The 15,916-nt window shown below is 57.5% G+C and overlaps 2 protein-coding genes and 1 long non-coding RNA gene across 6 annotated transcripts in view; 2 read left to right on the top strand and 1 right to left on the bottom strand.

Annotated features, from left to right (window-relative positions):
* Positions 1–76: 76 nt before the first annotated feature.
* Positions 77–6,573, top strand: Gpr108 (G protein-coupled receptor 108). Its single transcript, XM_047532163.1, is given in 19 exon segments — positions 77–324; positions 602–723; positions 1,749–1,796; positions 1,979–2,060; positions 2,714–2,838; positions 2,941–2,987; positions 3,097–3,165; positions 3,248–3,352; positions 3,848–3,981; positions 4,078–4,153; positions 4,526–4,535; positions 4,538–4,598; positions 4,671–4,788; positions 4,905–5,035; positions 5,120–5,162; positions 5,482–5,532; positions 5,646–5,729; positions 5,817–5,941; positions 6,146–6,573. Coding segments are annotated over 19 exon segments (1,527 nt in total). The 5' UTR covers positions 77–301; the 3' UTR covers positions 6,219–6,573.
* LOC124969284 (uncharacterized) lies at positions 1,028–6,461 on the bottom strand. 4 transcript variants are annotated; one of them, XR_007105948.1, is made up of 5 exons: positions 4,825–5,232; positions 4,597–4,740; positions 3,580–3,969; positions 1,990–3,447; positions 1,028–1,325 (listed from the first exon to the last, which is right to left on the bottom strand). It is a non-coding gene; the product is annotated as an uncharacterized LOC124969284 (long non-coding RNA). The 4 variants fall into 4 exon arrangements; XR_007105947.1 differs by lacking the exons at positions 1,028–1,325; positions 4,825–5,232 and adding exons at positions 1,607–1,900; positions 5,727–6,461; XR_007105946.1 differs by lacking the exon at positions 1,028–1,325 and adding an exon at positions 1,607–1,900.
* A 6,041-nt stretch (positions 6,574–12,614) lies between the features above and the next one.
* Positions 12,615–15,916, top strand: part of C3 (complement C3) — a 29,872-nt gene continuing 26,570 nt past the window's right edge. The window contains exons 1-4 of the mRNA XM_047530553.1: positions 12,615–12,769; positions 13,545–13,737; positions 14,744–14,906; positions 14,988–15,058. Of these exons, the coding sequence (XP_047386509.1) occupies positions 12,696–12,769; positions 13,545–13,737; positions 14,744–14,906; positions 14,988–15,058 (501 nt within the window). The 5' untranslated portion in view covers positions 12,615–12,695. The remainder of the gene's footprint in view (positions 12,770–13,544; positions 13,738–14,743; positions 14,907–14,987; positions 15,059–15,916) is intronic.

The following is a 15,916-nucleotide window of genomic DNA, read 5'->3' as shown; positions in this document are numbered from 1 at the left end:
GGAATGGTTTCGTCCCAGTATCCCCCTCCGTCGTCGCCTTGGAGTTGCCTGGCTGGCCACGCTACAGTCGTGCCTGCCGGTCGGGGTGGGGCTCCATCTCTGGCGACCCCTCACTCCAAGCCCCTTTAAATTCTTTGGCTCACTTTGGGGACGCTGGGTTCCCCTGTGCCATTTAGAGGAAGTCCTGAGTGGGATCTTCGGGACATTCGCTGGGATCTTGGGGCCTATGCTGAAATCTCAGCACTCTGGGGTTCCAGTTGGAATCTGAAAAGTTTTCCCGAGGTGAAGGCCAGGCACACTGATGTGCAGAGTGGTACTCAGCCAGTGAGTACCACCAGTTGCCCCAGGGTTTCCCTTCCTGGACTACCAGAACTGTAGTTGAAGAATCCGAGGGCACCCCTGTCCCTGTCCCTGTCCCTGCCCTGGGACTGGTGCGGGGACACAGCCTGCGGGGAGGTCTTCACATTCCCTCTTGTCGCCCTCTAGGCCTGTCCTAAGTAAAGGGGCCCAGAAGACTGTTGGGAGAGCCTCAAGCCGGAGCCTTGGGGCGGGGCGGGTACTAAGAAGTCTAAGCTGCCTCTGCCTCCTTGGTGTCCGGCAGGGGGAGAAGCGAGCAGACATCCAACTCAACAGCTTCGGATTCTACACCAATGCTCCCTGGAAGTGGACTTGAGTCTCCTACGGCTGGGCCCCCAAGAGACAGACGAGAAGGCCCCCCTGGTGAGAGGCTCAGGGAGGATGGGCCTAAAACTTCACCCCTCCTCCACCAGTTCGGGATTCCCATTCTAGTTCTGCTCCTCACTTGTGTGATCTTGGGACAAGTCCCTTGACCTCTCTGAGCCTCAGTTTTTTCACTTGTAACCTGGGAACAATAATGTCTCTTGTGATGTGTTTCTAGGCACCATCTGTTTTTGATGGCAGTGCTGGGGATGGAATCCAGGGCCTTGTGCCATACTAGGCAAGCCCTCTATCACTGAGCCACACCCCAGCCCCTTTTTAAATTTTTTATTTGAGACAGGGTCTCCCTTAGTTGCCCAGGCTGGCCTCAAACTTGTAATCCTCCTGTCTTAGCTACCAAGTAGCTGGGATTACACCATGCCTGACTTAGACACTGTTCTTAATAGTTGGGGACCCCCAATGAACAAAACAGTCCCAGTCCCACGAGTCAAAATGAATGACTAGCACTGATTGACATGCACAGCAATCTCTATGGGCTTCTTCCCTCATAACCACCCGCTCAGGAATGCTGTGGAAATTTGCTGAATCCAGTTTTCAGGGGATGGCCAGCAGCTGGGAGGTACAGGACTTGCTCAGAATCACACAAACTGAAAGGACAGAGCCTGATTTCAGATCCTGATGTGCTACATCCCAGAACCCAAGCAGAACCTGTCATCATTTTAATTTGGGGGAAACAGAGTGGGTGAGCTGTGAGAGTTCTCCCTGAGGAAGTGACAGAGAGACTGAGAGACACGGGAGGGCTGGAGATAAAGGAAGAGGACTTGGGGGAGAGGTAGGTTGTAGGAAAATTCAGAGAGAGAATGTGGGACCTGGCACGTGGGAGGTGTTCAGTAAATGTGAAGCTACATGTCTTTAGTTTTATCTTTTAATTTTGTTCTAATTAGTTATACAAGACAGTGGAATGCGTTTTGACACTTTGTACACAAATGGAGAGAGCTACATTTCTGTTGCTGGGAAAGAGGTGGCTCTGGAGTCCCTCACATCTTCCATTTTTCATTCACCCACCAGGTGGGTTCAGTCTGAGCCGGGTTCGATCTGGTGGCATTCGCTCCTACTCAGTGAGTGGAGGGGTGGGGAGGGAAGGAGGGACCATGGTGACGGGTGATGTCTGTCTCCTGCCTCTAGAACCTGTTGTTCCCCAGAGGTGGGGACAAGAAGAGACCTGGGGGAGGTGAACAGGGTGGGGCTGCACCAACCCATAGGAAGGGGTAACCCATGTTCCCTCTTGCCCGCTCGCCAGACCCGGGATACCATGACTGTCCTCTACAAAGAAACAGTATCAGCTTCCTGGTCCTGTTCCTCATCGACACCAAGGATCTGCAGTGAGTTGGGGCAGGACTGGCTGAAGAAGATCCAAGTGGGTGTTTCCCGAGCGTGATGCCCCATGGGCTGAGCTGATCAGGAGGAACAGGAGACCAGCTGAAAAGGCCTTTGAGCCCCTGGGAGACACTGCTTAGTGTCTGCTTCCAGCCTTCTGAGACTGGAAGGAAGGAGAGGAGAGGGTACCCAGGGCATGTTGGGGGCTCAGCAGAAGACCAGACACTGGCTGTGAGAATCGGTAACCTAGCCATCAGTCCTTGCGGCGTGCTTCCTGCGCTCCAGGAGGTGCCCGGGAGCTCACACACACATGAACCTACCATCCTTCCGCTGTGGTTATGCCCGTTCTTCAGAGCAGAAAACAGTCCCAGGAACTGGGATTCAGACCCAAGCTGCCTGGTGCCAGGGACTCTGCACCTTGCTGCCTCACTGTGGGTACAGAGTGAGGTGCTCACATGGACGGGCGCGTCAGTGGGCAGGACCTGGTAGTCCCCAGTGCGCAGCAGTGCAGTGAGGGGCTCGCCCTGATGGGAGGTGGCCCCAGGCTCAGCCAGGTGCTGTCACCAGGGAGGAGATGCAGAGCGCCCGAGGGGCCATGGCATCCTTCAGCACAGGTTGTATGCCTGACCCCGGGCTCAGGCCCCTGCTTCTCACCCAGGGTCCAGGTACGAAAATATGGAGAGCAGAAGAAGTTGTTCATCTCTCCTGGGCTTCTCCCCGAAGAGACTCCCAAGCCAGTGCTCCCAAGGCCAGAGCCCACAGTCACCCCCGAGGCAGAGAGTGGTGAGTCGGGCTGGCTGCCGGGGAGGAGGATGGGCAGGGCTCCTCCATTTTTTGCCATTCCTCTGACTGCTCCTCTTAAAATCACTCACCCTTCTCCTCGAGGAACCCCCACGGTCAACAAAGCCAAGGCAGAACTCGCAGTGTCTCAGGTTCGGTGAGCCAGGGTGGGAGGGAGAGAGACCTAGCCCTGGGGTGCATGGGGACCTGAGCCTGGGCCATCTGGAAAGGCCAGCTGATGGAAGGACTCTGTCCCCCCAGGGCCCCAGTGGGAAAGACAAGGAGCTGGTGTTGGGCCTGGGCCACCTCGACGACTCCTACAACTTCAGTGTGAGTCTCTGGTGCCCACAGCCTGGCCTCCCCGACAGCTGGGGACTCCAGGCTGAGACCTTCTCTGCTCTGCCCTGCCCAGTTCCACGTGGTGATCGGCTCCAGGGCAGAGGAAGGCCAGTACAGCCTCAACTTCCACAACTGCTACAACTCCATGCCAGGCCGGGAGCGGCCATTCGACATCACTGTGAGCAGAGGGGCGCAATCCGACTGCTGAGGTTGCGGAGGGGCGGGAGCACCACCCAGCGCAGCTTCTTGGTCCCCTGTCAGAGGATTTGCCAACTGCAGATTGAAAACATTAGGGGAAAACATTCCATCTGTAGCAAACATACAGACTTGCCCTGTTCTTCCCCCTAAGCAGCACAGCACAGCTGCACGCTGCTCCAGCTCCTGCGTCATGTAGAGGTGACCTACCTGTGGGAGGGTGTGGGCAGGCTCTATGCAGATGCTACACCATTTTATATAAGGGACTGGAGCAACTCAGACTTCAGTGTCCACAGGGTCCTAGAACCAAGCCCCCAAGGAATACCAAGGGATGACTGTGCACCCATTTGAGAGATGGAGAATACTGAGACTCACAAGGGCAAGTTGCCCAGCCAGAAAGTAGGAGAGCTGGAGACTTGGCAGGCGCTGGCTCTCCAAGTCCAGAGCTAGGGCCCTGTGACCACCTGCCCCCTCCTTAGTGATGATCCGGGAGAAGAACCCTGACGGCTTCCTGTCGGCCGCAGAAATTCCCCTCTTCAAGCTATACCTGGTCATGTCTGCCTGCTTCCTGGCCGCCGGCATCTTCTGGGTGTCTGTGCTCTGCAGGAACACGTAATGCCTCGCCCTCGCCCGCCTCCACTCCCCGCCACAGCCCTCCCTACCCTGCACTGATGCCGTCCCGGCCCCCTCTCCCCGACCCTCTGCCAGGTACAATGTCGTCAAGATCCACTGGCTCATGGCGGCCCTGGCGTTCACCAAGAGCATCTCTCTCCTCTTCCACAGTGTGAGGACCCCAGGCCAATGGGGTGGCTGGGAGGTGGGGCCCTCCAGGCCGCCCCACAGCTCTCAGGCCTGGGCGTCCAGCTCTGCAGCTGTGCACGGCATTTCCTTTGTCCGCCTGTTCTTCCTGCTCCCACTGTGCACCCTCCAGTCCGACTGACCCTGGTCCAGCTGTGACTGCCATCCACCCACCCTACTGAGCCTGCTTCCCTGGTTGTGCGTGGTGCCGTCCATTGTTGAGTCCCCCCACCATCCTGGTTAAAACTGCTCAGTTTTTGACACCCCATCCATAGGGATGGCTCATGTCCCTCCTGCCCCCACCAGCCACCACCCAGTCACCCCCCATGTGACTATCCATCTGTCTGTCCCCCTCCAGATCAACTACTATTCATCAACAGCCAGGGCCACCCCATCGAAGGCCTGGCCGTCATGCACTACATCACACACCTGTGAGTGCCCCCTCTGCCGGGCGGGGAGGCAGGCAGGGAAGGCCCCCGCTCATCAGATGCCCGTGCCCCCAGGCTGAAGGGTGCGCTGCTCTTCATCACCATCGCGCTGATCGGCTCGGGCTGGGCCTTCATTAAGTACATCCTGTCTGACAAGGAGAAGAAGGTTTTTGGGGTTGTGATCCCCCTGCAGGTGCGTAGGGGAGGCCACTGGGGCGTGGGCGCTCACATCTGACAGGAGTGCGGGGTCGCTCGGGTGGCGCCCACGTGCCCGCTTGGCCACGCCCACCTCCCCGCCTGGCCACTTAGGTCCTGGCCAACGTGGCGTACATCGTCATCGAGTCCCGCGAGGAGGGCGCCAGCGACTACAGGCTCTGGAAGGAGATCCTGTTTCTAGTGGACCTCATCTGTTGTGGCGCCATCCTCTTCCCAGTTGTCTGGTGAGGAGCCCAGACTGCGGAGACCCCGCTCCCCATGAGCGGGGTCCTCGGAGCTGATTGCCTATGTCCCCTGCCCGGTCCCAGGTCCATCCGGCATCTCCAGGACGCCTCTGACACAGACGGGAAGGAGTGAGGCCTGCTCCTGGACTCGGCCCAGGCCCCAGCCATCGTCCTTTCTGCCCCCTGACTCTGCTGCACCCCCCCCCCCCCCGCGCCCTCGTTCCTGGACACCCCATGCCTCTCCCTGGACGCCGGCGTCCAGCCTCTCTTCCCTTGCCTGGCGCCTCCCTCCTCGCTGACCTGCCACCTCCCCCCTCTTCACCCGGCACCCTCTCCAGACTCTCGGTCCCTGGGACACTCCCCCGGGACACTCCCTGCCCCTCTCCCTCTCTCCGCGGGGCCTGGCCTCAGTGGTCCCCTGACCCCCGCTGTCTGCACACCCCTCAGTGGCAGTGAACCTGGCCAAGCTGAAGCTGTTCCGACATTACTATGTCATGGTAAGAAGGCCTAAGGGAGGCGGCCGAGGAGGCCGGGGCGGCGCGGGGCCACTGGCCTCTTGGCGTGCCCACCCCACCCCTCTGTCCTGCCCGTGCCTGCCATGCCCCCGTAGGTCATCTGCTACGTCTACTTCACACGCATCATCGCCATTCTCCTGCAGGTGGCAGTGCCCTTCCAGTGGCAGTGGCTGTACCAGGTGAGCCTTGGGAAGCTCCAGGTGTGGCGGGAGGGCGGGCCCGAGCGGCGTGGGGGTGCGTGACGCCCGCGCCGCCCCTGCCTGCAGCTCCTGGTGGAGGGCTCCACGCTTGCCTTCTTCGTGCTCACCGGCTACAAGTTCCAGCCAGCAGGGGACAACCCGTACCTGCAGCTGCCCCAGGAGGATGAGGAGGACGTGCAGATGGAGCAAGTGTAGGCGGCTGGAGGGGCGGGGCCGGCGAGGGGTGGGGTTGCTGACCCGCAGGCTGGGTTAAGGCCACCGGAGGGACTGCCAGGGTGGCCCTGGGTGGGAGTGGCAAGGCCAGGCTATTATGGGGGCAGAGCCGGAGTAGACTGGTCAGGCCTGGGGCCTGCCGCCCTCCAGCTCCTGACGGCCCTTTTGCTGTCTGCCCCCAGAATGACTGACTCTGGGTTCCGGGAAGGCCTGTCCAAAGTCAACAAAACAGCCACCAGGCGGGAGCTGTTGTGATGTCCCCACACCCCAGCCCAGTCCTCCTCCCGCCCCTGGCTCATCCTGCTCCTGCCAAAGCGTGTGGGAGCTGGGGAGCCGGGCAGATAAGGCGTCCTGCTCCCGGGAGGCCCCAGGAAGGGCCCATCTAGAAGTCAGACTGTCCCTTCTTCCCGGCAAGTGCTGGGCCACTACCCACTTCCAGCCGTACAATATGGACCAATCTGTTTCTGTACCCTGGTTTCTTGCCTTTCTGGGGTTGAGGCTAAGGTGGAAGTTGTGTTTACAATTCAGAAACCTGTATTCACTGGGGGGGAGGGGTGCGCCGGTGTCACTGCTTTATCCAGTCAATAAATATTAACTGAGCAGCTACTGTCATCTGGCCCCATGCTGGTGCTGAGGACAGTGTCCAAGACCCCCGCCCCTGTCCTGGCCCTCAATGGCTCACATTCCTTCAGGGTGGGGGTCAGGGAGAAGGACATGTCACCAGGCAGGTCCATCACTGGTCCATCAGACCTGAGATGACAATCACTCAGGGACTGGACCCAGACAGGAAGGCCAGAGAGGTGAAGAGAGAGGGGGAAAAGTCCATGCCCAGACAAGGGGACAGCACACGCAGAACCTGGAGGTGAGGGGAATGGCGATCCAAGGACATTAGATCTTAGTGGCTTGACTAAGGGACAAAGACAGTCGCTGACACCGTGCTAGCTCCATGTGCCACACCCCACCTAGGGCTTCTGTGGACCTTAACTCATCAGAGAGACTGAGGCACAGAGAGGCTAAGTCCCTTGCTCAAAGTCACACCCCCAGTGAGGTAGTGGGAGACAGAGGCCCAAAGCCAGACACATGGCCCGCCACAGAGCTGTTCCTCACCGCGGCGCACTCTGCCCCTTTGCTGGACTCCCTGGGACCAACCTGTCAGTGCAGCATTTGCTGTGTGATCCTGGGTCACTGACGACTTCTCTGTCCCATCGGATGGGACCCCATGAGTGGGGCGAGTGTCTCATGCAATAATGGGTGCAGTGGCCGTGCACAGGCCAGCAACAGCCTTAGCCTGGCCTCGCAGGGCTGCACAGAACCCCAAGTGACTGCAGATTGGAGACACCTGTGCACACACTCAGGATCCTCTCCTCCTTCCCCTCCCACTGGGGTCTCTGAGAAGCAAACCTTCCTTGGAGGGGGACACAGGCCTGGGGCAGGGCCGGGGAGGACTTCCTGTGAAGGGAAGCAAGAGCAGCTGCAGCCCAGATGGCCCGGCAGCCCTGCCAGACGAGGAAGTGGGGATCTTCGCAGGCCCCAGAGGTTCTGCACCCTTGCTTGGAGTGGCCTGTGGGCTGTCTGGGGGCAGCAGGAGGAGCAGGCACAAAGCCGGAGGACCGGCTTCCTGCTGGGGCCCACAGGAGCCACGGGAGGATCTAAAGCAGGGAGGGCCAGGCCACGTTGAGCCGTTTCCCTCCCCGTGCAAGCGCAGTAGCAGAGTCAAGTCTCCCCACCCCAAAGGTGTGCTCATCCCAATCCCCAGGGCTGGGGTCACCTTCCTGACATGCAGAAGGGGCTCAGGATGCGATTCAGAGAAGAAGCTCAAGACGGAGAGGTCATCCTGGGTCACCCTATGGACCCAGTGTCATCACAGGGCTCCTTACAAGCAGGAGGCAGGAGGGTCAGAGCAGGAGGTATGAGGAGGGAAGCAGAGGCTGCAGCATGCCAGGGCCTGGAGCCACTGAATGCAGACGGCTTCCGGAAGCTGGGAGAGGCAGGAATGGAGCCTCCCCACCCACATCTCAGCTCCAGGCCTCAACTCCAGAACCGCAAGGTCCTGACCGTGTGCTGTTTTAAGCCACTAAGTTCAGCAGCAATGAGAGACTCATACATCTTAGGAACACAAACTGGAGCCTGATCAAATCCCAGTTCTTAGCAGCTGCGGGATCCTAGGCAAGTGGCCAACACCTCTGTTTGTTCATCTATAAAATGGGGATAGTAACAGGTCCTACAGCGTATGGAGCAAACAGTCGAAATGCAAGAAATTGACAAGATGTTGCCTGGGAGCATCATGGAGCTGTTTGCGTCACTAGTGCATAGCCACATCTTGCACGGTGGCTCCCCCTTATCCATGGGGATACGTTCCAAGATGCCCAGTGGATGCCTGAAACTGAGGAGGGTACCCAACCCTGTGCCTGCCGTGATTTTTCCTATACATACATACAATAAAGTTTAATTTATATATCAGGCACAGGGAGAGATCAACAACAATAAATAATAAAATAGAGCAGTTATAACACTATTGTACAATAAAAGTTTGTGAATGTTTCTCTCAAAATATTTTATGTACTTTTCATCTTTTCACTTAAAAGAAGCACTTTTTCTTTTCCAGTGCTGGGGATTTTTTTGGGGGGAGGGACGGGTACCAGGGATTGAACTCAGGGGCACTCGACCACCAAGCCATATCCCCAGCCCTATCTTGTATTTTATTTAGAGACAGGGTCTCACCGAGTTGCTTGGCGCCTCACTTTTGCTGAGGCTGGCTTCAAACTCATGATCCTCCTGCCTCAGCCTCCTGGGATGGCAGGGATGGGCCACCATACCTGGTTTAAAGGAAGCACTTAAGCTTCTCGTTGGCACACTCAGCTTTCCAGCATCACTACTCTTGTGCTTGGGGACCACTCTTCAGTAAAATGAGGATTATTTGAACACAAGCACTGTGATACCAAAACAGTGATCTGATGACGGAGATGGCTGCCAAGTGGCTAACAGGTGAGTAGCATATACAGTGTGGATACGCTGGATGAAGATATGGTTCATATCCAGGAAGCGATGGAATGGGACAACAGATTTCATCATACTACAGTTTAAGTTATTTAAGTTAAGTAATTTCTGGAATTTTCTTTTCCTTTCTTTTTTTTAGAAACAGGGCCTCATTATGTTGCCCAGTTTGCCCTCAAACTCCTGGGCTCAAGCAATCTCCTCGCCTTAACTTCCTGAGTAGCTAGGACTACAGACATACACCACTGTACCCAGCTATTTCTGGAATTTTCCATTTCATCATTTTGACAAAGAAATGGATTTTAGAAACAGTCCCCAGCTGTTGAGGAGAAGATGAGCTGCAAGAGAGAAGGCAGGAGCAGGGGAGAGCAGAGGCAGGGCCAGAGAGGAAAGGCAGCCCCGGAAAGCCCCAGGGGCTTGCCAGCCTCCGGATCAGGGAGAGGAGAGGAGGACTGGCTTTGGGGCCTGCTGGGGCTGTCACCAAAGTCAGGCAAGGGGGAGAAGAAGCAGGGTCAGTAAAAACAAAAACACCCAGCAGTTGCTCGGGGCCCGAGCCAGGCGTCCTCTTGTCAGGCGTCCCTGGGCTCCACCAGCAGACTGGACCATCGGAACTGAGGTCGGGTCCGGGGGCTGGGCCTGCAGAGCTGGGATCCAACCTCCCCGACCTGTGCCTCCAGGGTCGGGGTGGCTGCTGAGCTCACCGCAGGCTTCGGGAAGGAGCTATTGATCGATTCAGCCAGGTCAAGGTTACCTGTGGGTTAATGAGTAATGAGGAGGGAGCAGGGGTGGCCGGCCGTGGGTCCTGGAGGGGGATTCTGGGAAAGGACTAGCAGGCCGGACCTCAGTGGAGGGAAGGAGGGGGTGGGGCGTGCCAGGCGGTGGCCAACCAGACAGGTGTGCAGGGAGCGCCTGGGACCCACCCATAAATCTCTCCCACCTCTCCTTGCACCCCACCTAGGGATGCTGAACAAAACATAGGACTGGAAAGTTACGTTTGAACATCGGGAAAATAACGAGAAGTTGTTTCTCAGAGGTCTGGTTCCTCCGGGACCCCGTGGGTGCCAAAGTCTGAGGGCGGCCAAGTCCCCTGTATAAAGGGTCAGGATTGCAGAGCCTGTGCACACCCTCCGGTAGACTTTACAGACTCCTCATACCAAATACGGTGCAATGCTGCGGCCACAGCAGTTACACTGAGCCAAGGAGGAACGAATGACCAGGGAAAAACTCTGTGCATGTTCAGTAAAGATGCAAATTCTTCCCCAAATATTTTCCAGTTGGTTGACATGCATGCAGAACCTAGTGACGTGGGGGTCTGCTGTGGCTCTTCAGTATAAGTCTGGTGCCGATATCCTATTACCTGTCCGGCTGGCAGCCTGGCCCCTCCCTGATGCTGGAATGCTGGGCTGGGTGGGCCGTGACGGAAGCCCCACCCGCCCATCCTGTCCGCTATTCCCCTCCCAAACCTCTGGACACAAGTACACATCCCAGAAAGGCCACAGGGCCCAGGAGTTCCCCTTCCGCCCCTCCTCCCAGTGGGCCTGGCTCCCCTCCCAGCCCCCTGGCCTCCAGTCACCGGGTCTGGACCCCGTCCAGATCCCCAGCACCACGAGCCCGAATGATGTCAGCCCCCCTATTGATCCTTCCCCCTGGGCCACCAGGCTGCTAGGCGTCTGGCTCCTTCCGTGGTCACACAGCAGCACTGTCCTCCAGGCCGCTGTTCAGTTGGCTTAACTGATACTCCAGAAGAAGGACCCAACCCTTGCAACCAGACAGGAGTCCCTCGTCAGCATGACCAATGCCCCAGCCCCAGTATTAGGGCCATGGTGAAACCAGGAAGCAGGGTGGCTGGGGAAGGAGGAATGGGGAAAGTGGGGGGCCACTGGGACGCAGCTCCGCAAGTGTTCTCATCTTCTTTCTCCCCTTCCAGGGAGAGCGTTTTGCAATCAAAGGGACAGGAGCCAGGTTTGCTCTGCTCTGATTCTCCGGGCCTCCTCCCCACCCCCCACCCCCAGCCTGGCGCAGCCAGGGAAAGGGTGTGGTTTACAGGAAATCAGAGCAAACTCTGCTTCAACCCCTCCAGTGGGCTTTGGAAACCACCTTTCCCTTCACTCTCACGCCGTTCACCTGCAGTGGGGTGGGGGTGCTGAGCATCAGAGGTGCGCAAACACCAGCGACAGTGAGCTTCCAGTTTTGAGCGAGTTGCAACAATTCAAAAGCTCTGGGGCCAGGCCGAGGGGAAATTGGTAATGAACTTCGAGCAAGCTGAAGAGGGCTACCTCACTGGAACTCCCAGGAGGGGAAGGGGAATTTGGCAATAAATAGCAATGTCGCCGGGGCACGTGGACCCAGCACTTTCTCCCTCCGCTGCAGTAACAACTCCTTTTGCAGGAAGAGGGTGAGGCTCGGAATGGTTATCCGGAACTGGCCCAGGCCGCAGCTAGTAAGTTCAAGACCAAGAAAGGACGCAGGTCAGGGTGGCGCACTGCAAGAGTGCGACTCGGAACCCGTAAGTCTCTCTGCCCGTCAAGAGGGCCCCGGTTTCTTTCACACAATGTTATAGGAAGCAGTTGCCCATAACAATGAGGATGCCCTCTGAGCGCCAGTGTGAAGGCATCTCTAAGGTACACCGTTCATGGAGAAGCAAGATCACCCGGCGGTCAGCAGGCGTGACATGAAGAATATGTGCACATTTGTCTTACAAACGGGCGGGAGGCCTTTCCTTCCACACCCAGGCATGCCTTTTGGCTACTGGACGACATGGAGGCATGACACCCCACAAACCAACCAATACAACCTCAAACAATGCTATTCTAAAACAACGCTGACATACAACAGGCTCAAAAGCTAGAAATGAAGATGTTCCTCCTTGATGACTTTTTTAACAACAGCCACTCAAGCATCCTGGCGAAGGCAGGTGAAGGGAGCTCCAGGTTCCCCTTTCCCTACAAAACAAGCTCGCCAGGAGAGTGAACTCCTATGCATACTTCAGAACCCACCTGAAATGCCCCTAATTCCAAAAAGCCTTCCCTGATCCCCCAGAGGCAGAGTTTTCTTGGCTGGGGAAAACATCACATGGGGCTGCAAATGTGGGTGCTGGGCTCCGTCCCTTCCACCACTCCTCCTCCCTCAGCATGAATAGCCCCAGAAGTAAGGTTCCAGCTCGCGGCATAAAGATGGACTCATAGGAAAGGTCTGATGAATAAACACACCAACTGCGAGCAGTGGTGTACCCTTGTTGTCCTGGCTACTTGGGAGCCTGAGGCAAGAGGAGCTCAGAAGTCCAGGGCCAGCCTGAGCATCATAGGAGACCCTCTTCTCCAAAAAATGTAAAAAATTAATGCATGGCCAGATGTGGGCTGTGAATGAGACTCAGCTCTCTGGGGTAAATGACCTTCCAGGCCCCAGTGTCTCCCCCACAGACTGGGTGGAAGGGGGAACAGTCCAGCTGGCCAGCTGGCCTTGACCCTCAGATTGACCAGGGCAGGGGACAGGTACTTTGCTGTTGGAGGGGGACGTGGCCTCAGGTTATTAACCCCTCAACCTGTTGGCCGCAGGGCTGGAAGCCCTTAGGAAATGTATTGAGCAATCTGGGGCAGCCCCGGGAGGGGGGAGCCCACAGGGGAAGGAAGGGCTCAGTGGGGGAGAAGGCGGAGCAGATAAGAGGAGCTTCCAGCGGCTCCACGCACTCCTCCCCAGCTCCCTCTCCTCTGTCCCTCTGCCCTCCACTCTCCCTGCACCATGGGACCTACCTCAGGTCCCAGTCTACTGCTGCTGCTGCTGACCAGTCTCCCCCTGGCCCTGGGGGACCCCATGTGAGTAGCCAGTGCCCGGATTGGGAGCAGGCATTTGGGGGTTCAGGTCCTCATCGAATCCAGGATGCACTTGGGAGTCTGTGGACTTCAGGGTTGGTGGTTGGACACTGGTGAACTTGGGCTGCCTGGCTGGGTGTTTGTGAGTTGGGTTCCTGTGGAATCCAGTCACTGTGGGATTGGAGTTTGCACATCTATGGAACTGAGGGTTTAGGATTGAGGGTCTGTGTATTTAGTGAATGGGCAGTTGGGGTAATCTGGAGGCAAGGTTTTGGAGTTCAGAGTTTCAGGACATAGGAATTTCAGTACTTGGAGGTTTAGCGATTTGGTACTTTGGGTTTATGTAGGGTTGGGAGTGTGGGGGTCTGGTTGTATTAACAGGACCATGGTGTTAGAGGCTTAAGTTTGGGTTTGGGGTATTCTAGGATTTGGGGTTTAGGATGTGGCTTTAGGTAATTGTGGGCTTGGAAGTCTAGAGACTTGAAAGTATTGCTGGGTTTGTTCCGAGGATCAGGGATTGGTGGGAAACTGCAGCCCCTAGTTGTCCAGGCTTTCAAATCCAGGTACACCTGACTGAGGGGGTGGGAGGGAGGTGACGGTGCCCAGGGAAGAAGGCATAATCAGAACCTGAGGCTGGCAGGTGTCCCAGGCTGTCACTGGATACCCTCTGGGGATCTGAGGCAAAGTGCTGGAGTAGAGAGGCGAAACCAGGCACTGACCCAGGTGAGGGCCAGAGTATCCCGTCCCTAGGATGACAGGTCCTTGCACCACTGAACAGGTACTCCATAATCACCCCCAACATCCTGCGGCTGGAGAATGAGGAGACCATAGTGCTGGAGGCCCACGACGTTCAAGGGGATGTTCCTGTCACAGTCATGGTCCACGACTTCCCAGCCAAGAAGCAAGTGCTGTCCAGTGAGAAGACCGTGCTGACTGGTGCCACCGGACACCTGGGCAATGTCACCATCAAGGTGGGCCCAGACTGGAACCAGCCCTGCCGACACCCACAGCCCCTCCCACTCTTCGTGCTCTGCCCCTCTGTGCCATCTCCTTGTCCTTCTCAGCCCTACCCCTTCCGAGTTTCTACCCCTTCTGGGGCCTCCCCTCCTCTGGGTCTACTCCCCTCCTAAACTCCACCATCTGAGTCTCCACCTCTTCTGCGCCCCTCCCCTCTCTGAGTCTCCTCCTCTTCATAGCACCTCCCCTTCTGAGCCCCTCCCCTCTCTGAGTCTCCTCCTCTTCATAGCACCTCCCCTTCTGAGCCCCTCCCCTCTGAGTCTCCACCCCTTCTGAGCCCCTCCCCTGAGTCTCCTCCCCTCCAATGCTCCTCCCCTTCTTAACCCCTCCCCTCTGAGTCTCCTCCCCTCCATAGCTCCTCCCCATCTGAGCCCCTCCCCTCAGAGTCTCCTCCCCTTCTAAGCCCCTCCCCTCTGAATCTCCATCCCTTCTGGGCCCCTCCCCTCTGAGCCTCCTCCCCTTCTAAGCCCCTCCCCTCTGAATCTCCATCCCTTCTGGGCCCCTCCCCTCTGAGCCTCCTCCCCTTCTGGGCCCCTCCCCTCTGAGCCTCCTCCCCTCCTGAGCCCCTCCCCTCTGAGCCTCCTCCCCTCCTGAGCCCCTCCCCTCTGAGTCACCGCCTCTGTGAGTCTCCTCCATCTTCCAAGCCCATTCCCTAAGTTTCAGCCCCTTTTGGGTCCCTCACCTGAGTGGAAGCTCCTTTCTGAGTCCCCTCCCCTTTGATCTCCCACCCTCTCTTCCAACTGAGCCCACCCTTTGCTCCTGATCCCCCTTTGCTCCTCCTCTGAATGCCCCGTCCTCTCCAGAGCTGGCCGTGCGGCATCTCCACACGGGCAGAGTGGAATGATGGGCATGCTCCATTGTGAAGAGGAGCAGGTGACAGCCCCACGAGGGGCCCAGAAGCTGGACACGGGGTATGGAACCCTGGAGCAGACCCCTAACAATCCTCTGGTACACGTCTAGATCCCAGCCAGCAAGGAGTTCAGGTCGGAAAAGGGCCACAAGTTTGTGACTGTCCTGGCGATCTTCGGGCCCACGCAGGTGGAGAAGGTGGTGCTGGTCAGTCTTCAGAGCGGGTACCTCTTCATCCAGACCGACAAGACCATCTACACTCCCGGCTCCACGGGTAAGGGCGGGCGGCTGGGGAGGCCAGGCTGGGCGTGTGGCCGGGTCTGATCGGCTCTCCCGTCTCTCCCCGGCCTTCCAGTCCTCTATCGGATCTTCACCGTGGACCACAAGCTCCTGCCAGTGGGCCGCACCATTGTCGTCAGCATCGAGGTATAGCCAGCTCAGGACAGTCACAACAGGACAGAGGCCCTGGACAGGGGGTCCCAGAGGCAAAGAGGCATGCAGAGACACCAGTGCCGAGAAACCTGGAGATGGCAGAGACCCAGGGAGACCCTCAGGGCAGCACATGCACCCAAACATTCTGGTTTCAGACTTCACCTCCTCCCTGAACCTCGGTTTCCTCATCTGAGGACTGGGATCACAGATAAAAATTGTACATTGTTTATTCTGCCTATACCAGCTAGAGGGCACCAATGAACACTAGGTCTCTGCCCACAGCCCTTCATGGCTTCCACCTCCCTTGGGATAAAATCCTAAGTCCTCCCTGTAGCCCAGAAGGCCCTGCACAACTTTCTCTGTCTTCTCCCTGCCTCCCCTCCTCCTCTCTCCCCTGACTTCCTTGCTGTGCTCAGTCCTGCCCCAGGGCCTTTGCACAGGCAACTCCTTAAAAAAAAAACAAAAACCCTTTCCTTTGAAAAGCCACACAGCTCAGTCCCTTGCCTCCTCCAACTCTCTGCTCAATGTCACTGGTGCCTTGATTTTACACTGAAGACTCCCTGAGCACCCCACAGAGTTGCACTCCACACACACACACACACATACACACACACACGCCCCTCTCAGTGCTGAACCCCCACCACCCTCCATTGAACCCAAGGTCCACAGGGGAGGGAACTTTTCTCTGAGTGTTCAGGGTCCTATCACCTGAACTCGGCTCCGCCCTTGGCATGGACCTGGGTGTAATAAATACATTTGGGAAGAAGGAGGGAGGGGCAGGAGAAGAGGCGAGGAAGGAGAGCAGTGGGAGGAAGGGGGCTTGTCCTCTGAGACTGTCATGAGGATGGACTG

The sequence above is a fragment of the Sciurus carolinensis genome, chromosome 17, assembly GCF_902686445.1.
Source record: "Sciurus carolinensis chromosome 17, mSciCar1.2, whole genome shotgun sequence".
In the NCBI taxonomy this organism is placed as follows: domain Eukaryota; kingdom Metazoa; phylum Chordata; class Mammalia; order Rodentia; family Sciuridae; genus Sciurus; species Sciurus carolinensis.
The sequence above is the reverse complement of the archived record's forward strand: the minus strand, read 5'-3'. Positions and strand labels throughout refer to the sequence as shown.